The sequence below is a fragment of the Larus michahellis genome, chromosome 10 (assembly GCF_964199755.1).
Source record: "Larus michahellis chromosome 10, bLarMic1.1, whole genome shotgun sequence".
Classification (NCBI taxonomy): Eukaryota; Metazoa; Chordata; class Aves; order Charadriiformes; family Laridae; genus Larus; species Larus michahellis.
In genome coordinates, this window is record NC_133905.1 from 18,642,188 (window position 1) to 18,659,702 (window position 17,515).

General features: G+C 62.0%; 1 protein-coding gene across 2 annotated transcripts in view; it reads right to left on the bottom strand.

The window, feature by feature from the left end:
- The window catches only part of CACNA2D2 (calcium voltage-gated channel auxiliary subunit alpha2delta 2), a 225,481-nt gene that overhangs the window by 10,880 nt on the left and 197,086 nt on the right, over positions 1 to 17,515 (bottom strand). For both annotated transcript variants that reach the window (XM_074603248.1, XM_074603249.1), the window contains exons 6-22: positions 14,676 to 14,814; positions 10,630 to 10,761; positions 10,287 to 10,344; positions 8,085 to 8,135; positions 7,814 to 7,913; positions 6,877 to 7,035; positions 6,228 to 6,335; positions 5,427 to 5,505; positions 5,229 to 5,278; positions 4,197 to 4,286; positions 3,917 to 3,985; positions 3,433 to 3,507; positions 2,894 to 2,968; positions 2,649 to 2,720; positions 2,307 to 2,378; positions 2,069 to 2,130; positions 98 to 174 (exon numbers count right to left, since the gene is read on the bottom strand). In XM_074603248.1, coding sequence (XP_074459349.1) covers positions 98 to 174; positions 2,069 to 2,130; positions 2,307 to 2,378; positions 2,649 to 2,720; positions 2,894 to 2,968; positions 3,433 to 3,507; positions 3,917 to 3,985; positions 4,197 to 4,286; positions 5,229 to 5,278; positions 5,427 to 5,505; positions 6,228 to 6,335; positions 6,877 to 7,035; positions 7,814 to 7,913; positions 8,085 to 8,135; positions 10,287 to 10,344; positions 10,630 to 10,761; positions 14,676 to 14,814 — 1,468 coding nt within the window. The remainder of the gene's footprint in view (positions 1 to 97; positions 175 to 2,068; positions 2,131 to 2,306; positions 2,379 to 2,648; positions 2,721 to 2,893; positions 2,969 to 3,432; positions 3,508 to 3,916; positions 3,986 to 4,196; positions 4,287 to 5,228; positions 5,279 to 5,426; positions 5,506 to 6,227; positions 6,336 to 6,876; positions 7,036 to 7,813; positions 7,914 to 8,084; positions 8,136 to 10,286; positions 10,345 to 10,629; positions 10,762 to 14,675; positions 14,815 to 17,515) is intronic.

Below are 17,515 nucleotides of genomic sequence, written 5' to 3' on the forward strand. Positions count from 1 at the left end.
TTTTGCTTCGTGTTTCTCCCCCTGGCAGTCGCGGGCCGGCAGTGGGGGGGCGAGCGGGAGTGCGAGAGGGCAGCGGGGAAAGCCAGGGGCTACTTACACTTCACTTGCAGGATCTGGTCGCTGAGGTTGGCCTGGATGTAGTAGGTGCTGTAGGGAGGCAGGACCAGACCCAGGCTGCAGAGGGGGAGAGCAGACAGGCGGCGTAAGGCTTTTTACACCCAAGCAGAGCCCCTGGCCGGCCCCCAGCCTCTGCCTGGTACCCCCCGGCAGCACCCAGCCCTGGCCCGTGGCATCCAGCAGCCCCGCTGGCCTCCGGCACAGCCTGCCACGTCCTTCTCTCCACGGATGGCATCCAGCACTGTCCTGGTGGCACTGAGGGTTGTCCCCTGAGCATCCAGGGTCATCCTGGAGCACCCAGGGCCACCCTTGGAGCACCCAGGGTAATCCCCAGCACACCTACTGCTATCTTGGGGCACCCTGGGTCATCCTGGGTTGTGCAGGGCCATCCTGGTGGCACCCAGGGTCATCCCCAGAGCACCTAGGATCATCCTGGTGGCACCCAGGGTCGTTCCCAGAGCACCCAGGGCCACCCCCAAGCACAGGAGGTGGCAAGCCTGTCCAGCCAAGGCTGAGGCGGGCAGGACGTGCCTGGCTGTAAATAAAGGGAGATGCACGTGGAAGAGGGATATGATACCCCTGTAAAGGAGGAAGGAGGAAAGAGACACAGCCCTCGAAAGAAGGCACAAAACCTTCCCAGCGAGGAGAGGCTGAAGACAACCATTAACAGGAACCGGCTACAGGTGAGCCAGGAAGGAGAGGTTTCCACCACCCAGGCATCTGTCACGCAGGCTGCAGGATGGGGGTGGGAAGGAGGTGGCAGGAGGTGGTGCTGGGGCTTCTGAACCCATGGGACACACTGCTGGGGGGACTCGGGCTCCTTGGTGCCAGCCGCAGCAGCTGGTGGCCTTTGGTGACACCATTTGGCCAGGTGTTGCCTGGGATAAGCAAACACTGGCAGGCGAGGGCCACATTCCTGATTTTCATCAGATGTCACACCTGCACCTGAGCCACCAGGACCTTGAGTTGCCCCCCCCCCACCCCCCAGGCAGGTCACCCCTCCAGATTGTCCTGTCTCCACCTGGCAGCAGGGACTGGGCACCCCAGCAAGCATGGCAGAGGTGGTGGCACACTAGCATAGAGGGCAGAGGTGGTGGCACCCCAAACCACAGGTAGCAAGAGGAGGGTGGTGACTTTTTTCGGTTCAGTGCAGGTGGCACCCCGTGCTGACAGTGGCCCAGAGAACCCTGGGGAAGATCCCTGCTGTGGTGCAGAGCCATGGGAGTGCAAGGGCACCTGGCAGCACCTTTCACTCTACAGATCAACCCGCAGCCCCAGCCACAGCTGTGTCACTGTGTCATTGTCCCCTCCCTGACAGCACTGCTTGGCTCTGGAGGGGTGCCACCATTGTGGACAGGACTGGGGCAGGGCAGGGGACACCTTGCATCTCCAGGAGGTGGCTGTCACCCTAGATGGCCCCTCCCGAGCTGGGTGTCGAGGAGGAGGAGAGTACGATGAGGCTCCTCACAGGATGAAGGCAGTACAGACATGATGATGCTGGGGTCTTTTTACACATCTGCTGGTCCAAACTGGTGCAAATTGGGCAATAAATGCAGTCCTCCCCCTCCTCAGCTGCTGCCTGTGCTGCAGGGTGGGGGCGAGTCACCATCACCCACCCCGGAGCAGGCAGAGACCTGCATCAGCCCTGGCTGTGCAGGCAGGCAGTGGCAGGGGTGTCCCTTGTCCGGCACCCTGCATGCCAGCCCTGCCGTGCCTGTCTGAAGCCCTGTGGACCATCGCCTGGCTCTGCAGTGCCAAATAGCGGTGGGCAGCACATTTGGGGGTGCCCTTGACCACGTGTGCAATGATCTGATGGTATGTTTGCAACCCCACAGCCCGTGGGACACGTTCCTGGTGGCCTCAGGGGCCTCCTGAGCTGCAGGCACAAGACCACAACCCTGTGCCGGTGCGGGTCCGGCCGATAACGGGGTGCACCGGCAGCGCCGCTCACCTGTAGTTGGTGCTTTTGATGGGAGCCCACGTGTAGGTCCTGAACACCTCGTCGATGTATTGCTGTGGGTCAGAGGGAGCCAGTCAGGCCTCCTTGGTGCCGGGACCCTGCCAGCGGTGGCACTGGACCCCCGGGTCTGAGCCTGGTGCCTGACGTGGCCCCTCACTCCCTGTCACCGGGGCTGGATGCTCAGCATGGCCGTAGTTTCGGCTGTGACCACCTTCCCCTGCAGCCTTACCTCGTCCAGGGACTTGATGAGGGTCTTGATGAACCTCTGCCCGTCGTTCCCATCAATCATGCTTCTCCGGATCTGGGGGACATGGCGGAGGCGACTGAGTGCCACAGAGCCCGGCCACGTGCCCGCAGGCACTCACCCCAGTGGGGTGGCACTGGGGACCCGCAGGGTGCAGGGGTGAGCAGCCTGGGGGAGCGCTCATCATGCTGGCACCAGGGGATAGTGACCCAGCTCCCACTGTTGGGAGCTGTGCTGGGGGCCTTTGGACAAGGTGCTCCCCATGGCAGGCTGCAGATCGGGGGGGGGCCAGCCTGAACCCCAAGAGCTGCCCCCGGGTCTGCCCACCTCCTCCTTGTTCTCATCCTCCAGCTCAGCATCCAGGAAGTCCAGCGTCACCGGCTCGCGGAAATTGATGATCTGCAGGCAGAAAGGGAGAGCCGGGGAAGGGCTCAGGGCTCCCGCAGCTGCCGCTGAGTCCAGACAAACTCATCACAATTCCCACAATTAGCTCCTAATGACCCCGGGAAACCGAATGTCCCACAGGGCCCAGCTAACCCCCGCTGCTGCCGCCCCGATGGGCCCCTCCTCACCTGGGGCTGCAGGTTGGGGTGCAGCAGGACGTAGCCGTTCAGGTCGATGGCGAAGACGTAACCGTTTGCCCCCAGCTGCAGGAGGACAGGAGGAGGGATGAGGCCGGGCAGGTGGCTCTGTGGCGTACCATGCTGTGCCGGTGTGATCTGTGGGCACAGCTCCCCCCATGCCACCCCCGGGGCTCAGCCCTTTCTATTTCTATTCTCAGGCCAACAGCATCTCACACCCCAGATATGGGTTTTGCCTGCTGCCCTTTTCCCCGGGCTGGTAAGGTGTATTCCCCGCTGACCCTGCAAGGGTGTTGGCTCTGCTTTGGGTCCCAGAGCATCACCCAGCTCTGCTCCAGGCCCCAGAGCATCACCCAGCTCTGATCCCTGCCTGTCTGCCTGCAATCACTGCTTCTGCACCCTTCTGCCACCAGTGCTGCTGGAGGTGCCATGGGGTGTTGGAGGTGCAGCTTGGGGGTCCCTGCAGCTGGCTCCCATGCCAGGCTTGGGCAGTGCAGGGCAGGGACGGAGGGGAAGGAGCCCCCACGCACGTTGTAGCGCGGCGTCAGCCTCTTGATGTCGTTGAGAGCCACGTCGATCCCCATCACGCCCAGGATGAGCTGGTTCTGGAAGGAAGCGCATGGAAGAAGGTGGGTGGGAGCAGGACTGTCACCTGCCACCGCCAGCGTGGGGACAGGGAAACAGGGGGATGGACCTCCTCTCCCTCTGGGGACGTGTGGGTCAGATCCAGACACCACAGGGGCACATGCCAGCCTGCCAGCAGCCCTTCATGGGATGCTGCACCCCCCAGGGACCTGTGGCTGCCAGCTGTCCCCCTTGAGTCGCAAGAGCTGGCCAAAGCCATTTTGGGTCCCAGAGATGGCAGTCACCCCTGGTCTCCCACCAGAGAGACCAGGGGTGCAGAGCAGGCAGCACCCCAGGGGTTCCAGTCCTCCCCTGCTGCAGCCATGCACCCACCACCAGGGCACCAGGGGTCCTCGTGCAGCCAGGGTGGTGGCAGCCACAGTCTCTTACCTTTCTGTCACTGCTGTCCTCCGTCAGGTTGAACACCGGCAGCGTGCCCGTCACTACCAGACCCAGCCCCTGCACAAGCACAGAAGGGTGTCCCATGGCCCCTCACTGGCCCCAGGACCCCGAGCTGCGGGTGGGCAGCAGAGGGGGGTTACCCCCCCGTCAAGGGAGATGGGATCTGCTGTGCAGGACCCCCGGGCTGGTGTCCCCATCTGCATCCTGGGGCTGTGCGGGACCCCAGGGTTGGCATCCCCACCCACACCCTGGGGCGGGGGGTCCTTACCAGGGCATCCTGGTAGACGTTGGTCCACTGAACCTGCTTGGCGCGGTTCCCAGCCAGGACCATGGGTCTGCCCAGCACATCCAGGTACTCCTGCAGGGATGCAGGGTGGGGGAAGGCATGACATGGGAGCCAGATGTCTCCCTGCTCCAACCCAGTGACACCCTGTCCCCACACAGGCCCCAGCGATTATTAATAGGATGCTTGGTGACAGCCTCCAGCTGCAGGCTGAGCTAGGGGAGGAGGCTTGGCAGCTACCAAACCCAAGGGTAATGGCTCCAGCTGGGAAGAGAACGGGCCTGTCGAGGTGCAGATAAGGTGCTGCCCCCCATCAGCAATGAGCGGGCAAGGCAGGGCCTCACCAGGCAGTGCCAGCCAGAGCCCCCCAGCTCCCAGCTGTCCCCGGGGCTGGGTTTGCTCTGTCACGCCTGGACCATGTCACTGTAGTCTCCCTGCCTGCCACTGCCAGCCTTTTGGGATCTTCTCCTGGGGCAGGTTTCCCTTATCCTGGTGCACCTTGCCAAGGCAGACCTCTGGGCAGGGGGGCAGCCCCTGTGCCACGATGCCAGCCCTGCCCCGAGGGGCTGCTCTGCTTGGGGACCCCTGTCACCTGCCCACCATGGCACCTCGTGTGCACCTGACAAAGAAAAGGGGCAGAAAAGGGGCAGGGAGATGGGGTGTGGGGTGGAAGTGCCTGGCTCTGCCCCTCGGGTGCTGCTGGGGCTGGCCCTGCTTGCGCTTGCTCTCTGCCCACGCTCGCTCCCTGCCTGCGCTCAGCTCTGCTCTGTGCTGATTAACGCCTGATGTTTCATAATTAGTCACTCAAAAGGTGGCAGGTCCGTGGGGAGCTGCAGAAAATGAATTACTTATTTCAATAGCGCGAGGCCTGGCTGAGGGCTCGGTGCGGCTCCCCAGCTCGTTGCCACGCTGGCTGCCTCCCTGTGGGCTCTCTGCAGCGGGGACCCCAGCCAGGACACCCCGGGAGGGTGGCACTGCCTGCCTGCCGGCACCCTGCCTGCCAGCACCCAGCCGTACCTGCGTGTTGATGCGGATGGCGCCGATGGAGGGGATTTCGAAGTAGTAACCTTGGAAAAGAAAGAGAAAGGCAGCTGTCTGCCTGTCCGGCACTCCGGTTGTCCAGCCCTCCAGGGAGCCCCGGTGCCAGCCCCGGGGTGAGGGGTGAGCCCAGCACCCCGCAGCCTCCCGTGCTGTCTGGGTGCCAGCCCTGCTCACCTTTGTTGGCGCAGGCCATCCACTGCAGCGGCGTCACGTCGTAGTTGTGCTGCCCGACGGAGAAGGTGAAGACCCGCACCTGTGGCAGAGCGCGGCGGTGAGGGCCGTCCGCTGGGCACCCCCGCTTCCACACTCAGTGCTCCCGACTGACGGCAACCTCCCAGGGACAGTGTGGCTCTGCCTGCCATGGCCCGCAGACCGTGCTGCCCGTGGCCAGGTGCAGGCGGGCAGAAGGTGGCTCCTGCGAATGCTGGCTGTGCGGGCAGCAAGGGAGCCCCTCTCTACTCGCCCAGCCCCAGCCAGTCCTGTCCCCCAGCATCACTGTGTTGGCCTAAGCCACCTACCCCAGGAGTCCTCACACTGGGGGATCACTGCGCCCAGAGGGGTCTGTGCTCTCCGAGGGTCCTGCGTGGACCAGAAACCCCCCACCCCATGAGTCTCCAGGTCCTGGGCGGCAATGGGGACCCTCCTCCTGGTCATCTGCCCACCAGCAGCCCTGTCCCCATGCTTGGGGTGTGCTCCCCTTGGGGCTGGCATTTGGGGAGCCCACCAGACCCATTCCCTTCCCGGCAGCCCGTGGGGTGCCTGGTCCCATGCACACCAAGGTGAGAGCCGGCTATAAACGGCACCGGCACATCAGCCATGCCATTACCAGGGCAGTGGCTCGGTGCAGGAGCAGGCTGCCAGGGAAAGCGCATGGTGATGAGGCAAATGAGGTGGAAGCCAACAATGGAGCTGGAGCAGCCGTCTCCCTCCCCGGTGTGCAGCCCCAGCCCAGCACATGGCCCCACAGCCCCTCACCGTCTTATTGGGCCAGTTGTACTTCTCAAAGACGTCCTGCACCCGGTCCTCGCCACCATCCGTGAACATCATGATCATCTTGTTGCAGTTGGCACGCGTGATGTTGGACTGCGGGGCAGAGAGATGGTGCCTGAGGCTGGACCCAGAGCGAGCGGTGCCAGGCGTGGGGTGGGATGTGGCTGGGAAGTGGGCTGGATGTGGCCAGGAAGGAACGGTGGTGGGCCAGGAGGGCTAGCCCTGACCCACCTCTTCTTCCTGGCCTCTTTCTCCAGGGTGAGGGTGGCCAGGGTGAACGGGCAGGAGAAGGGACACTGTCTGCTTGGAAATGATGTTGTAGCTATTGCTGCTCGGCACCTAATAGCACCATTTATCTCTATTTTGCCTCTGGCATGATGTCTGGCTGCATCCAGCCCCCTCTGCTAACTTTTAATAACCCAGAGGGGCAGCATCTCCAGCAAAACCTTGTCTACAGTGTGCTGGGGGTGGGATGTCCCCGCCATGGCATTTCAAGGGAGGACAAGGAGCCCTCTGCATGTCGAAGCCCCAGGCACAGGGCAGCAGCCGGGTGCTCGGAGCTCTCCCATCACCCCCAGCACCCATGGGTCCCCCACTCTGTCCCCCCCAGCCTGCAGCCCGGCCCCCAGCTCACGTTCTGCAGCTGGTCGAAGGCATACTCAAAGCCAGCCTTGTAGTCGGTCGTGCCCTTGGCCACCATCCCCTGCACGTCCTCCTTGAAGACCTTCTTGTTCCGGATGTTGGCCTGCACCAGGTGCTTGAAGCACGACACCGGCTTCGCCTTCTCGTTGAACTGGGAGGCAAAAGGGAGGAGAGCGGGTTGCAGAAACGGGACGGGGACACAAAGGCAGCCCCCGCTGGGCACAAACTGTCCCCCACACTCAGCTCCCATGGGCGGCAGGCAGCCAGAGCGTCCCATGTCCCACGTCCCAGGGATGGCCGACGCTGAGACCAGGGCTTAGCTTGGGGCAAATCCAGCACTGAGCCGCCCGGCACAGCTCACCCACACCCTCGCTTCTGCAGGACCCCCCGGCTTGTGCAAGCGGCCGCGCTGTGCCGTGACGGCAGCGGGAGCAGGTGCTGCCTCTCGCTCACGGCTTCATTTGCTGGCAATAGGGCCCATTCATTAGCGGAGCAGCGATCCAGCTAACGGAGCCGGGCCAGACACGTTAATTAGCGCCGGCGCGCTTGTGACCAGACAGGGGAGGGCCGGCATGGGCTGGGTGCCCAGCGATGCACAGATGTGGTGGCACGGCCACTGTGCTGCGTGAGGTCACGGGCTGGTGACATCGCCATGGGGGGGCATGATGTCACTGGCTGGTGGCTGGTTGGGATGGCCCCGGGAGCATCTCTGCCAAATGCCCTGTGACAGAGGTGGCTTTCGTTTGCTGAGTCCTGAGTAGACGTTTCCTTGCTTATGCGGAGGTTGGTGGTTCAGAAGGAAAAAAACCCAGACATTTCTCTCTCTGCAGAGCCCCGGCCAGGTGGGTCTGGGGACAAAGGGCTCCCACGATGGGGAGCTGGGAGCTGCCTGGGGGGCACAGCCCAGCCGCCCACCCCGTGGCACTCACTGAGGCCACGTTGACGTAGTCGTCATCCGAGAGGGTGTCCAGCATCTCATAGACTGAGGTCTTCATCAGCTTGAGGGTGAGGCCGCTCACGCTGCCGCTCCTGGCAGGAGAGAGGGGTGCTGGGGGCTTGGCAGCAAGGGGGCACAGGGCTCCCCAGCAGTAATGTCCCACACAGCTTCTCCAGGGCCACCAGCAGGACAGTGGCACCCCGCCAAGCTGTGCCACTGTCCCAGCCTGGCTCAGCCCGGCCACAGCCCCCCCGTGTACTCACACGTCCACGATGATGACCATGTCCTTTGGGGAGGAGGCGCCTTGGATGTACCTGCGGGGTGCAGAGGGGGGTCAGCAGGCTCGACTTATTTTGGGGGGGTGGGACACGACCCCAACCCTGCTGGCTGCAGCCCAAGAGCAAAGCTGCACCAGGGCGCAGGCAGCTGGGGAGCCGTGACGAGCACCCACAAACCCCACGGCTGCAGCCACCCTGCGGCGAGCAGCAAGGACAAGGCGGTGGCAGGCCAGCAGAGGCAAGGATGCGGCACGGCACGGCAGACTGCCAGGGACCCGCCGCTCGGTACCGTATCAGCCTAATGAGCTCTAAATGCTAAACTCTTCCATCATCGCAGGCCCTTTTCTGCGCGCTGATTATGCTGACACACACATCCATATTAAGATGCTATTTACCCCCCTGGTAGCTTCAAAGGCCAGGCTGATTAGGTTATTTTTAGCAATGAGGAGGAAAAATAATAATACTACGTAAATCCTCCCCCCTGAAAACAATTAGGGAACCCTTCGTCACCCCTCGAAGCACCAGCTCCCAGCCCCGCTGTGCTGTCTGTGTGGGACAGAGCCAGCACGGTGCTGAGCACCCATCCCAGCGATGGCCAGGCACAGCCCAGCCTCCCCGTCCCACTGCAGGGGGCCTGATCCTGCCATGGCTGAAGTCCAAGGGAGCCTCATTATTGGCTTGATCAGGATCAGGCCTGACGTGAATTAATTAGTGTGTTATTAGTATCAATTACTCACCATTACTGGGGAGGACTAATCCCAGGTCCTGATGTTCCCTAATTACAAGTGATTACCCAGGCGGGATGCGGGATGTTGGCACGTGGGGCCCTCCTAGCATGGGTGTCGCACCCCGCCAACACCCCCCCTCGCGCTGGGGTGCAGGATGGGCAGGCAGCTGCCCGCAGGCTTCCCTGTGACTGGTGCGGACGGGGGGCTCGGTGCCTGCCCCGCTCCCCAGGGCTGGGCTGCCGGCACGGCGAGGAGCCCAACTAAGATGCTGCCTGTAATGGGCTGTGGCAGCGCATCCATCTCTGGCTGCCCCGCTCAGATGAATACCCCGGGCTCCGCGGGAGAAGGCTGTGGTTAATAGTGCCATTCATCAAAGGAGGGGAAGGCAGCGAGTGGCGCGGGCCACCCTGCTGGGGCTGCTGGCAGCACCGTGGCCCCTGCTGGGCCCGGCAGTGGTGCAGCGAGGGCTGTGTGCCGCACCGGACCCCGGCATGAGGGCAGGAGAGGACCCCAAAGGGCTGTCCCCGGGGATGTGCGGCCCCCCAGCACGAAGGGTGCTGCTGCTCCTCCATGGCTGGGTGGGCAAGCGGGTGGCCAACCTGGCTAGTGGGCAGGCAGCGGGGCTAGCTGGGCTTGGTAGCCCCCATATGCGTCAGCAGCCCCCCCCGAAACAGCCTGCCAGTTCCCCCTCTGCCAATAGCCTGCACGGACGCCCCGGCAGAGAATAGCTAATAATTAATGTGGAGCAATCAAAGACAATTAACCATAGTAGCAGGGCCATTAATTTTCTGACAAGGAGCGGGGGCAGCTCCCAGCGCAGGCAGGGGGAGGGCAGGGGATGATCCCCTGGGATACAGGGCTCCCGGGCACGTGCTGGAGACCTGTGCCCGCTTTCCTCTCCGTGCCCACATTTTTAAGCAGCAACGTGGGCAGAACGGGGGCCGCAGCTCTCCCGGCAGCATGATAATTAGCAGTTGATAATTAGGGCTGCCAAGCCAGCACCTCTACCTGGGCTAAGGGGAAGCGATTCAATCCCGCCTCACTCGGTGTGTGGCTAAATGGCTGCTTGCAGCTATCGCTTAACCACAGCCTGGCACTGCCTGCCCGCCTCTCTCCAGCCGCCCGGCTCCTGGTTTCCAAGAGCCGGTTGCTTTCCCATTTGGATGGGAATGCTGGCCGGGACCAAGCGCTGAGAGCCGCGGCTGCAGGTGGGACGAGGGCGAAGGGCAGCTCTGCACACTTAATCTGTATCCAAGGTTTTATCTCTCCATCCCGCTCTGCCTTCCCAGGAAGAGAGGGGAGCAGGAGCCGAGAGCCACAGTTCGGATGCCCCTGCCCGTGTTACGGTGCCCGTTTGCCAATGCCAACAATGGGTGAAATGAAAAGGCGAGGGAGCTGGCTGCTCCCGGCCGGGAAGGGCTGGCAAAGGGACCCCCCATCCCACCTGGTTCCCCCTTACCAGGGCCGCCTGCGCACGTCGTAGAGGTCGATCTTATTGGGGGCTCTCCACGGGGTGGCTGCGGGGGGAAGGCAGGAGGTGAGCGAAGCGCGGCTGTCCCGGGGTGGGGGACAGGGTGACACAGGGGACAGGGCAGAGGGATGCCCACGGCCAAGGAAGTGGCATGCTCCGGTGGGGAGCTCACACCGATGGGCTTTGGCACAGCACGGTTACGTGTGCTGGGTGGCTCCCAGGGCTGGTGCCAGGGGATGCTCGCCTGCATCTCACAGTGAGAAGGACCCCGGCTGCCCTTGGCCAGCCCCCCTACCCTGGCAATAGTCCCCCGCCGCCTCCCGCCACGCACCGGGGTAGTAGCGGGTGACGCCGGTGGCGCTGCCGAACACCTGCCAGAGCAGGGAGGGATCCTCCTTCCGGTTCTCGATGAAGACGTCCTCCAGCGCCTGCGTCCAGTTCAGCTCATTGAGGATGACGGTGGCTGCAGGAGACAGAGCCGGGGGCGGCGGGTCAGTGCCGGGGAGCAGTGGAGTCTGGGGGGGGCTGAGGGTGACAGGGATCATGGTGTCCCCATGGTGATGGCAGGGAGGGAGAGGTGGTGTTCCCCCTGTGTCCCCTCTGCCCCTCCCCATGGAGGAGCCCATAGGGGCTTTGCAGCCAGTCCCGCATCCCCCCTTGGTCCCACGGGGCTCCAGCATCAGCCTGCTGTCCCTTGTCCCCAGAGACAGGGGCCACCCTCCAGGGCTCCCCCGAGCACTCACCATCCCCGTCCCCTGGCTCTGGGGCAGGGACAGCCACTGCTGGGGACAGCCAGCTTGCCATCCCACCCCCTTCCCGGCAAAACGCCCCGCTCCTCCCGCCACCGTGCCAGCCCCGCTCCACAGGGACAGCCACCAGCTGAGAAACCAAGCGGTTGTGTCCCCGCGGGGACACGCGGAGCCTCCCGGGCCCCCCTCTGCATTCCTGCTGGCCACTGCACCTGACGCAAAAGCAATTAAGATGCCGGCAAACAGCGGTTTTAAATTATTCAGCTATTAAAGCAAAAGATAAGCTGCCAGCAGCCCCAGCCTGTGATTAATCAAGGGGGGCTGGCAGAGCGCGGGGGGGCCGGCATGGCGAGGCAGGTACAGGGCTGTCTGGCTGGCGGGGAGGCTGCCTCGGGCACAGCGGGACCTTCCCGCGCTCACAGGGCCCTTCGGGGCACCCCAAATGCCACGGGTGCCCCGAGCCCTGGGCAGGTGTGGGGAGCCCCACAGTGTCCACCAGCAGCCCATGCTGGGCCACCTCGGGACCATGGCATGGGGGAGCGGGCAGCCGGCAGCACCCCGAGGCCAGGCTCCCTCCTGGGGGACCCCCAATGCATTTTTGGGATGCAGGAGATCGCGGGAGCAGCCCCTCTCCTTGGCATCAGGCAGAGCAACCGGTATAGGGCTGCTGGGGAGCCGACGTGTGTTTGAGTAGTATATTTAGCTCTCCTAAGGCTTTCTCCCACACATGTCCCTCCTTGAAACACCATCATCACCCTTTCAAGCTTTCGCCACAGCCCCCAGGTGCTGGCGGGACACGGGCAGGTGTCACCCAGGGTGAATCCCAGATCCCTTCATCCCAGCACCACGGCTGAAGAAGACTTCTTCCCTCGGGCAGCTGTGCCTTCAAACCGCGATTTACTCTGGCCATATCTCCCCGACTATTTCTCAGTGCCGTGCCGGCACACAGGGCTGTTATCTGGGTACTTAGGATGATTTCTTGTTTGGCTCTGTCACAGGACGTGGTTTTTCGCGGGAGAAGGGGCTGTGAGCAGGCTGCCAGGCTCCTGCCTGCCCAGAGCAGCCCTGGGCAGTGCCGCCGGTCCCGGTCGGGCACCGTGTCACTGACACATCCCCGACAGCCCTGGAAGCGCCTGCACCCGCAGGCCCCTTGGGGCCCATCAGCTACACCAGGCTTGTGCCAAATGCACAGAAACACAGCCCCTATATTGCCCGGGAGCATGAATGGAGCCCCTATATCCTTCCTGCGCATGAACGTAGCCCCCGTATCTTCCCCGTGAACAAACACAGCCCCTATACCCTCCCTGCAAACAAATGCAGCCCCTATACCCTCCTTGCTCACAAACACAGCCCCTATATCCTCCCTGTGCACAAATGCAGCCCCTGTACCTTCCCTGTGCATGAATGTAGCCCCCATATCACCCCCCTGAACAGACACAGCCCCTACAGCATCCCTGCAAACAAACCCAGCCCCTATACGTGCCTGTGCATGAAAGGTGCCCTGTGAACACAGACGGCCCCTATACCAGTCCCACACATGAACGCAGCCTCCGTAACCATCCCTGCGGTCCCTATACCACCCTCGCACGTGAACACAGCCCCTATACCCTCCCTGCGCATGAATGTCACCCCTACACCCTCCCTGCGCGCACACACAGCCCCTACCCTCTCCTCGAGAGCATGGTGACGAGCTATCGCTCATCGGATCGGAGGCTGTGCCCGTGGTCGAGATGGCTCCTGTCCCCCTTGGTCAAGGTCAGAGCTGTCAGCCCCTCGCCCTTGGTGACATCTTCGGCCCTGTCCCCATCTCGTCCCTGTCCCCATCAGGGTGAGCCCAGCACCGCCCCGCCAGCGAGCGATTGCAGATTTAATTAAAAACGGCACAGTAAATAAAACACATATAGGATGTAATTTGTGTGTGTAGCGAGGGGTGACGGCGGAGGGCGTCTCCGCAGTGCTTTAATTAGTGTGCCAGGCAGTGATAGTGCCTCTCTACCGGGTCCCACCGGGGAGACGCTCCCTGCCCGTGGCTCTGCGGGGACCGGCCATGCTCGCCGGTGTCCCCAGCAGGAGGGGGCACACAGGCAGCCCCATGCCCGCACCCCAAACCCGCTCTCTGGGGTGCAGTGGCTGAGCACCCTGCTCTGCACCCTGGCTTTTCGGAGCACCCCCGTGTTGCTGGGCAGGGTCTGATCTCTGTGCCCATGCACCGCAGCCCCTCTGGGGTCCCCCACTGCCCTGTCCCCTCTCCAGCATCCCTCTCTGAGTGGTCGTGAGTCCACGGAGCACGTTAATCTCCAATTTGCTCCCATCCCACGGTGAGTGGGGTGATTTATGTGGCCGGGGCAGGGCATGAGCCGCAGCGTCGGCTGGAGAGCAGGGGCGAGGAGTAATGAATATTTCATCCCGCGCAGCCCACCCTGCTCACCCGCCCCCTGCTCGCGTGATGTGCTTCATTAGCTGCCTGGCCTGCGCTAGCTGGGTAATAAAACTAATTGCAAATTTCTAATCCGCTGCCGCGGTGAAATCGTCACACCGATGCGGCTCTGAGCACGGCCGTGCCGGTAACGAGCCCACGTAGGAATGTGAGCTCAGCCCCCGTCACCACCGTGACTAGCTGGGAGCCCTCGGCAAGTGCCACTGAGGCAAGGGAGCGCAGGGACAGCGGTGCCCTCGGTGGTATGGGGAGATGAGGGGTGCCCCCCAACAGCAGGGTCTGGGGTCGGGCGCAGGATGGGTCCCACGGGTGCTGGAGGATGATCTCCAGCCGGGAGCGGTGCCCAGCTCAGCGCAGAGCAGCCACTAGAGGGAAATGGAGACCGACTGTCACCATGTGCCACCGCAGCAGGGCGAGGTAGGAGTGAGCTCTGGAAGCTCAGGGACTGTGTCACCTCCCGGCAGGGACTGAAAGCTGGTGTGGCACGTCCTGTTCCATCCACTCGTCCATCTATTCATCCACCCATCCCTCCCTGCCCGCTCCTGGCTGGCCCACTGACCCGGTCCCCCTTTCTGAAGCAGCCCATGCGCCCCAGTCACACTGTCCTGCAATCACCCTTGCTGCCTTACCACAGGATTTCAGATGCTGTTCCTTTTCTTACCCTCAGCAGCCCAAAACCAGTGAGGAATCATCCCTGCTTCACCCTCTCCCACCCCTCAGCCCTGTCTCACTCCCTTCTACGAGCTGGGAGTTGCCGTCTCTGTAATTGCTCCTGCACAGAGCTGCTCTGTCCCTCTGATCGTCTCCGGCGCCCGCTTTGAACCTCCTCGAGCTTTGCTGAGCTCTTCTACAGGGGAGGATCACAGCCGTGTGGGCGCCGCAGAACTTTACCCTGTGCCATAATTACCAGTTCTCCTTTAGTCTCCATCCTTTCCACAGCAATCCCTAACGCCCGATTTGCCTCTATGGCCCGTGCTGAGCTCTTGAAGATCCCTGGGGAGGGTCACGGTGTCACCTCTGTCCTAACATGGTGACTCTGCCTCTTCTCAGTGCCGTCCCAGCACTGAGACCCAGGCAGGGCACCCCAGGGTGACAGTCCCCAGGACTGTGGCACCCTGAGCAGGAGAGGTGGAGGCTGAGCCCAGCCTGGCAGCGCAGAGCGGAGCGGAGCGGGTGAGGAGTGGCACTCACAGCCTTTGTAGATGTCCGTGGGGATCTGCACGGCAGCGTACGAATAGTTAACCTTGGTCTTGAAGTTGGCGTCGTCGGTGAACTCCAGCTTCAAGGAGTTGGACTTCTCTCTCTCGATCTCTTCTCCGTCGGGATCGTCCTGGGGAAGGAGCAGAGCACACGGGGTCACCCGGGGGTGCCAGACCTGGATGCACGCAGGGAATGCGGCTGCCCAAAGCCCATCACCAAACATTCCCCTGCAGAGACCGGCATTGCCGGCTCCCACGCCGACCCCGGGGGCAGAGGGGAGGGGGTGCCAGGAACGGAGGGGCACGAAGGCGAACACCGGTTACACTTGTCTCTCCAGCTTTGGTAGTACGCAGGTATTAAATCAGACAAAAAAAAAACCCAAATCAAAAAAAAGCCTTGAAAATCAATTAGCAGCAAAAGGCAACTATCAAAGAACAAATTAAAACGGAGTGCAGCTTAGCGCTCTGTCAATAAGCAACGCAAACAATATTTAATTATGGTGGAGAGATGGTGAATTCCCCACTGCTGGCGCTGGAATGCGCTCCCTCGCCTTCCCAGCCCTCCTCTCCCTTCCCGGGGCCCTGCTGCCAGTATGGTACCGGTACTGGGGGTAATACTGAGCTGGGGAAATTGCCTCCACCATCCCACTGGGAACAAAGGAAGCTTGGAGAAGGTCCTGGCTCTGAGCTGCTGCATCCCTGCCACAGGCCCAGTGGCTGCAGAAGGCTGTTTGCAGCTGGCTGTGAGATGCTCGGGGTCGGGAGGAGGATGAGGATGCTGCAGCACCTGCCCTGTGTGCCCCCGGAGCAACATCCCTGCTGAAGAGGGGCAGAGCTGCCTGCCCCATCCGTGGGCAGGGACATGGGGCATGGCAAGCCCAAACTGGGGCACAGGACGGCTCTGGCCACCTTCCCCTGCTCCTGGCTGCAGGAGGGAAAGGGGAAGCGGACGTGCGGCAGAGCAGGAGCGGATCCGGCTGACGAGCCACCTGGCGAGGGAGTGAATTCCCCTCGAGAAGCAGCTCAGTGCCTCTCCCTTTGTGCCTCCTCCCGAGTGAAGTGCCGATCCTGGGGCCGGTGTAAGGCCGTCTGATTGCGGTGGCAGAGATCAGCCCCGCAGAAACGACAGCGGACGTGACTGGAAGCGTGAGCAGCTCCAGGCAGGGCTCGTGCGGTGCCGTGCCGGGGACGGGAATGGCTGCCCGGAGGGATGTTCCATGCCATCCCACAGCAAAGCACCCCAGCACCAGTGGGGACAAGGGGTAGGGGACGGTCCCATCCTGCTGTCGTCCATGGCCCAGCGTAAGCACCTTTCCCACCAGCCAGACACCTCTCGACAAAACCCAGGGGACAAAAGATCTGAATGTCTCATGGGGAAAGCCATACATTTAAAGGAAAATGATGTGTTTGGGAAATAAACTCTGAAGCTTGTTCAAAACCCATCCTGACCTCCTCCCTCTTTCCCCTCCACAGATGACACCGAGAGATGCCACCTCCCCTGCTGCCAGCTCCGGCCAGCCACCAAGGCGGTGACATTCCCCTGACATTGTGAGGGGTGGCCAAACCATTCGCCACAGCTCGGGAGAATAACAGGATTGATATGCAAGGTTTGGGATTTAATTCCAGCCGATGGATTGCGAGCGTAAACATGCTGCCGAGCTGACCCTGGCGTGGGGGCTCCAGCCGTCCAGAAAGATACTGAACTCAATTAGAGCCACAGTAGCCAAGTGGGAGGTGGGCAGGGACCATCCCCACCTCCCCTGAGCCACGTTGTCAAGATCGAAATCCAGATTACACTCTCAATTTCACGTAAATCCAGAGAAAAGGCGCAAACCCGACTGCTGGAACCCTGCAAAGCCGTGATGCCGCAGCAGAGCCGGCACCCTGTGCGTACCGGGCCGTGGGCTACGAGTGGATCCAGCCCCAAGCCTGCCATCAATGTGGGGCTCAGGTCTCCGGGGGAAAGCGGTTGCGCACACAATACCTCGTCCCTGCCAACCTCTCCGAGCACCAGCCAGTGATTTAGAGGCGCCTGCTGAAAACAGGCTTTTTTTTGACACAACCATGGCCCCGAGGGCACCCGCAGCACCAAAAACTCTGCTTTGACGCCAAAACATTTTTTTTTCCCTGAGCCCAGCAAAGTCCTGGTGACACCTCCTCATCTTCGGGGCAGCCTGCCCGGGTCCAGCCCATCCGCTGCCCCCACCACCGCCGGCAGCCGGGAAAATCCATCCCTCCCTATTTCCCCCATGGTTATTCCCCACTTCACCCGAGCTGGAGCTACCGTATACAATTACCGCTCCTCTGTTTATCATTATTCCGTTATATCACCCACTTCTGAGGGGCTAATTTGTATTCTGCCAGGTTGAGCGCTGTCTGGCTGCTCTCATTCCTGTAGCTGTAAAGAGGCATATGTATAGATCTCGGAGACAAATATACAGCTATCTATACGTAGGACACTTCATGCATCACTGACACCTATATGGCAAACAGACCTGCGGAAAGAGCTGATGTTATCCAAGCTACGCTTATCCTTTATCTATAAATCTCCCGACCTCAACCAAGTTATTCCTGTTTAAGCCAGGCTGAATTTGGCCCCTGAAATGGGGTCATTTCCAGCTGGATGAAGGCAGGCAACGCCATCACCAGCCCAGGCAGGGATGGGAGCATCTCGGTGCTAGGCTGGGGCTACAAGGAGCCACCTTGGCAAGGCCAGAGGAAGAAATTCTGCATTAAATCTATATTAGAGCAAAGGAGAAGATGATTCAAGTTCTCCTGGATTTACACCAGTTTAAGTGCCAGCATCTCGGCAGGCCCCCAGCCAGATTTTGC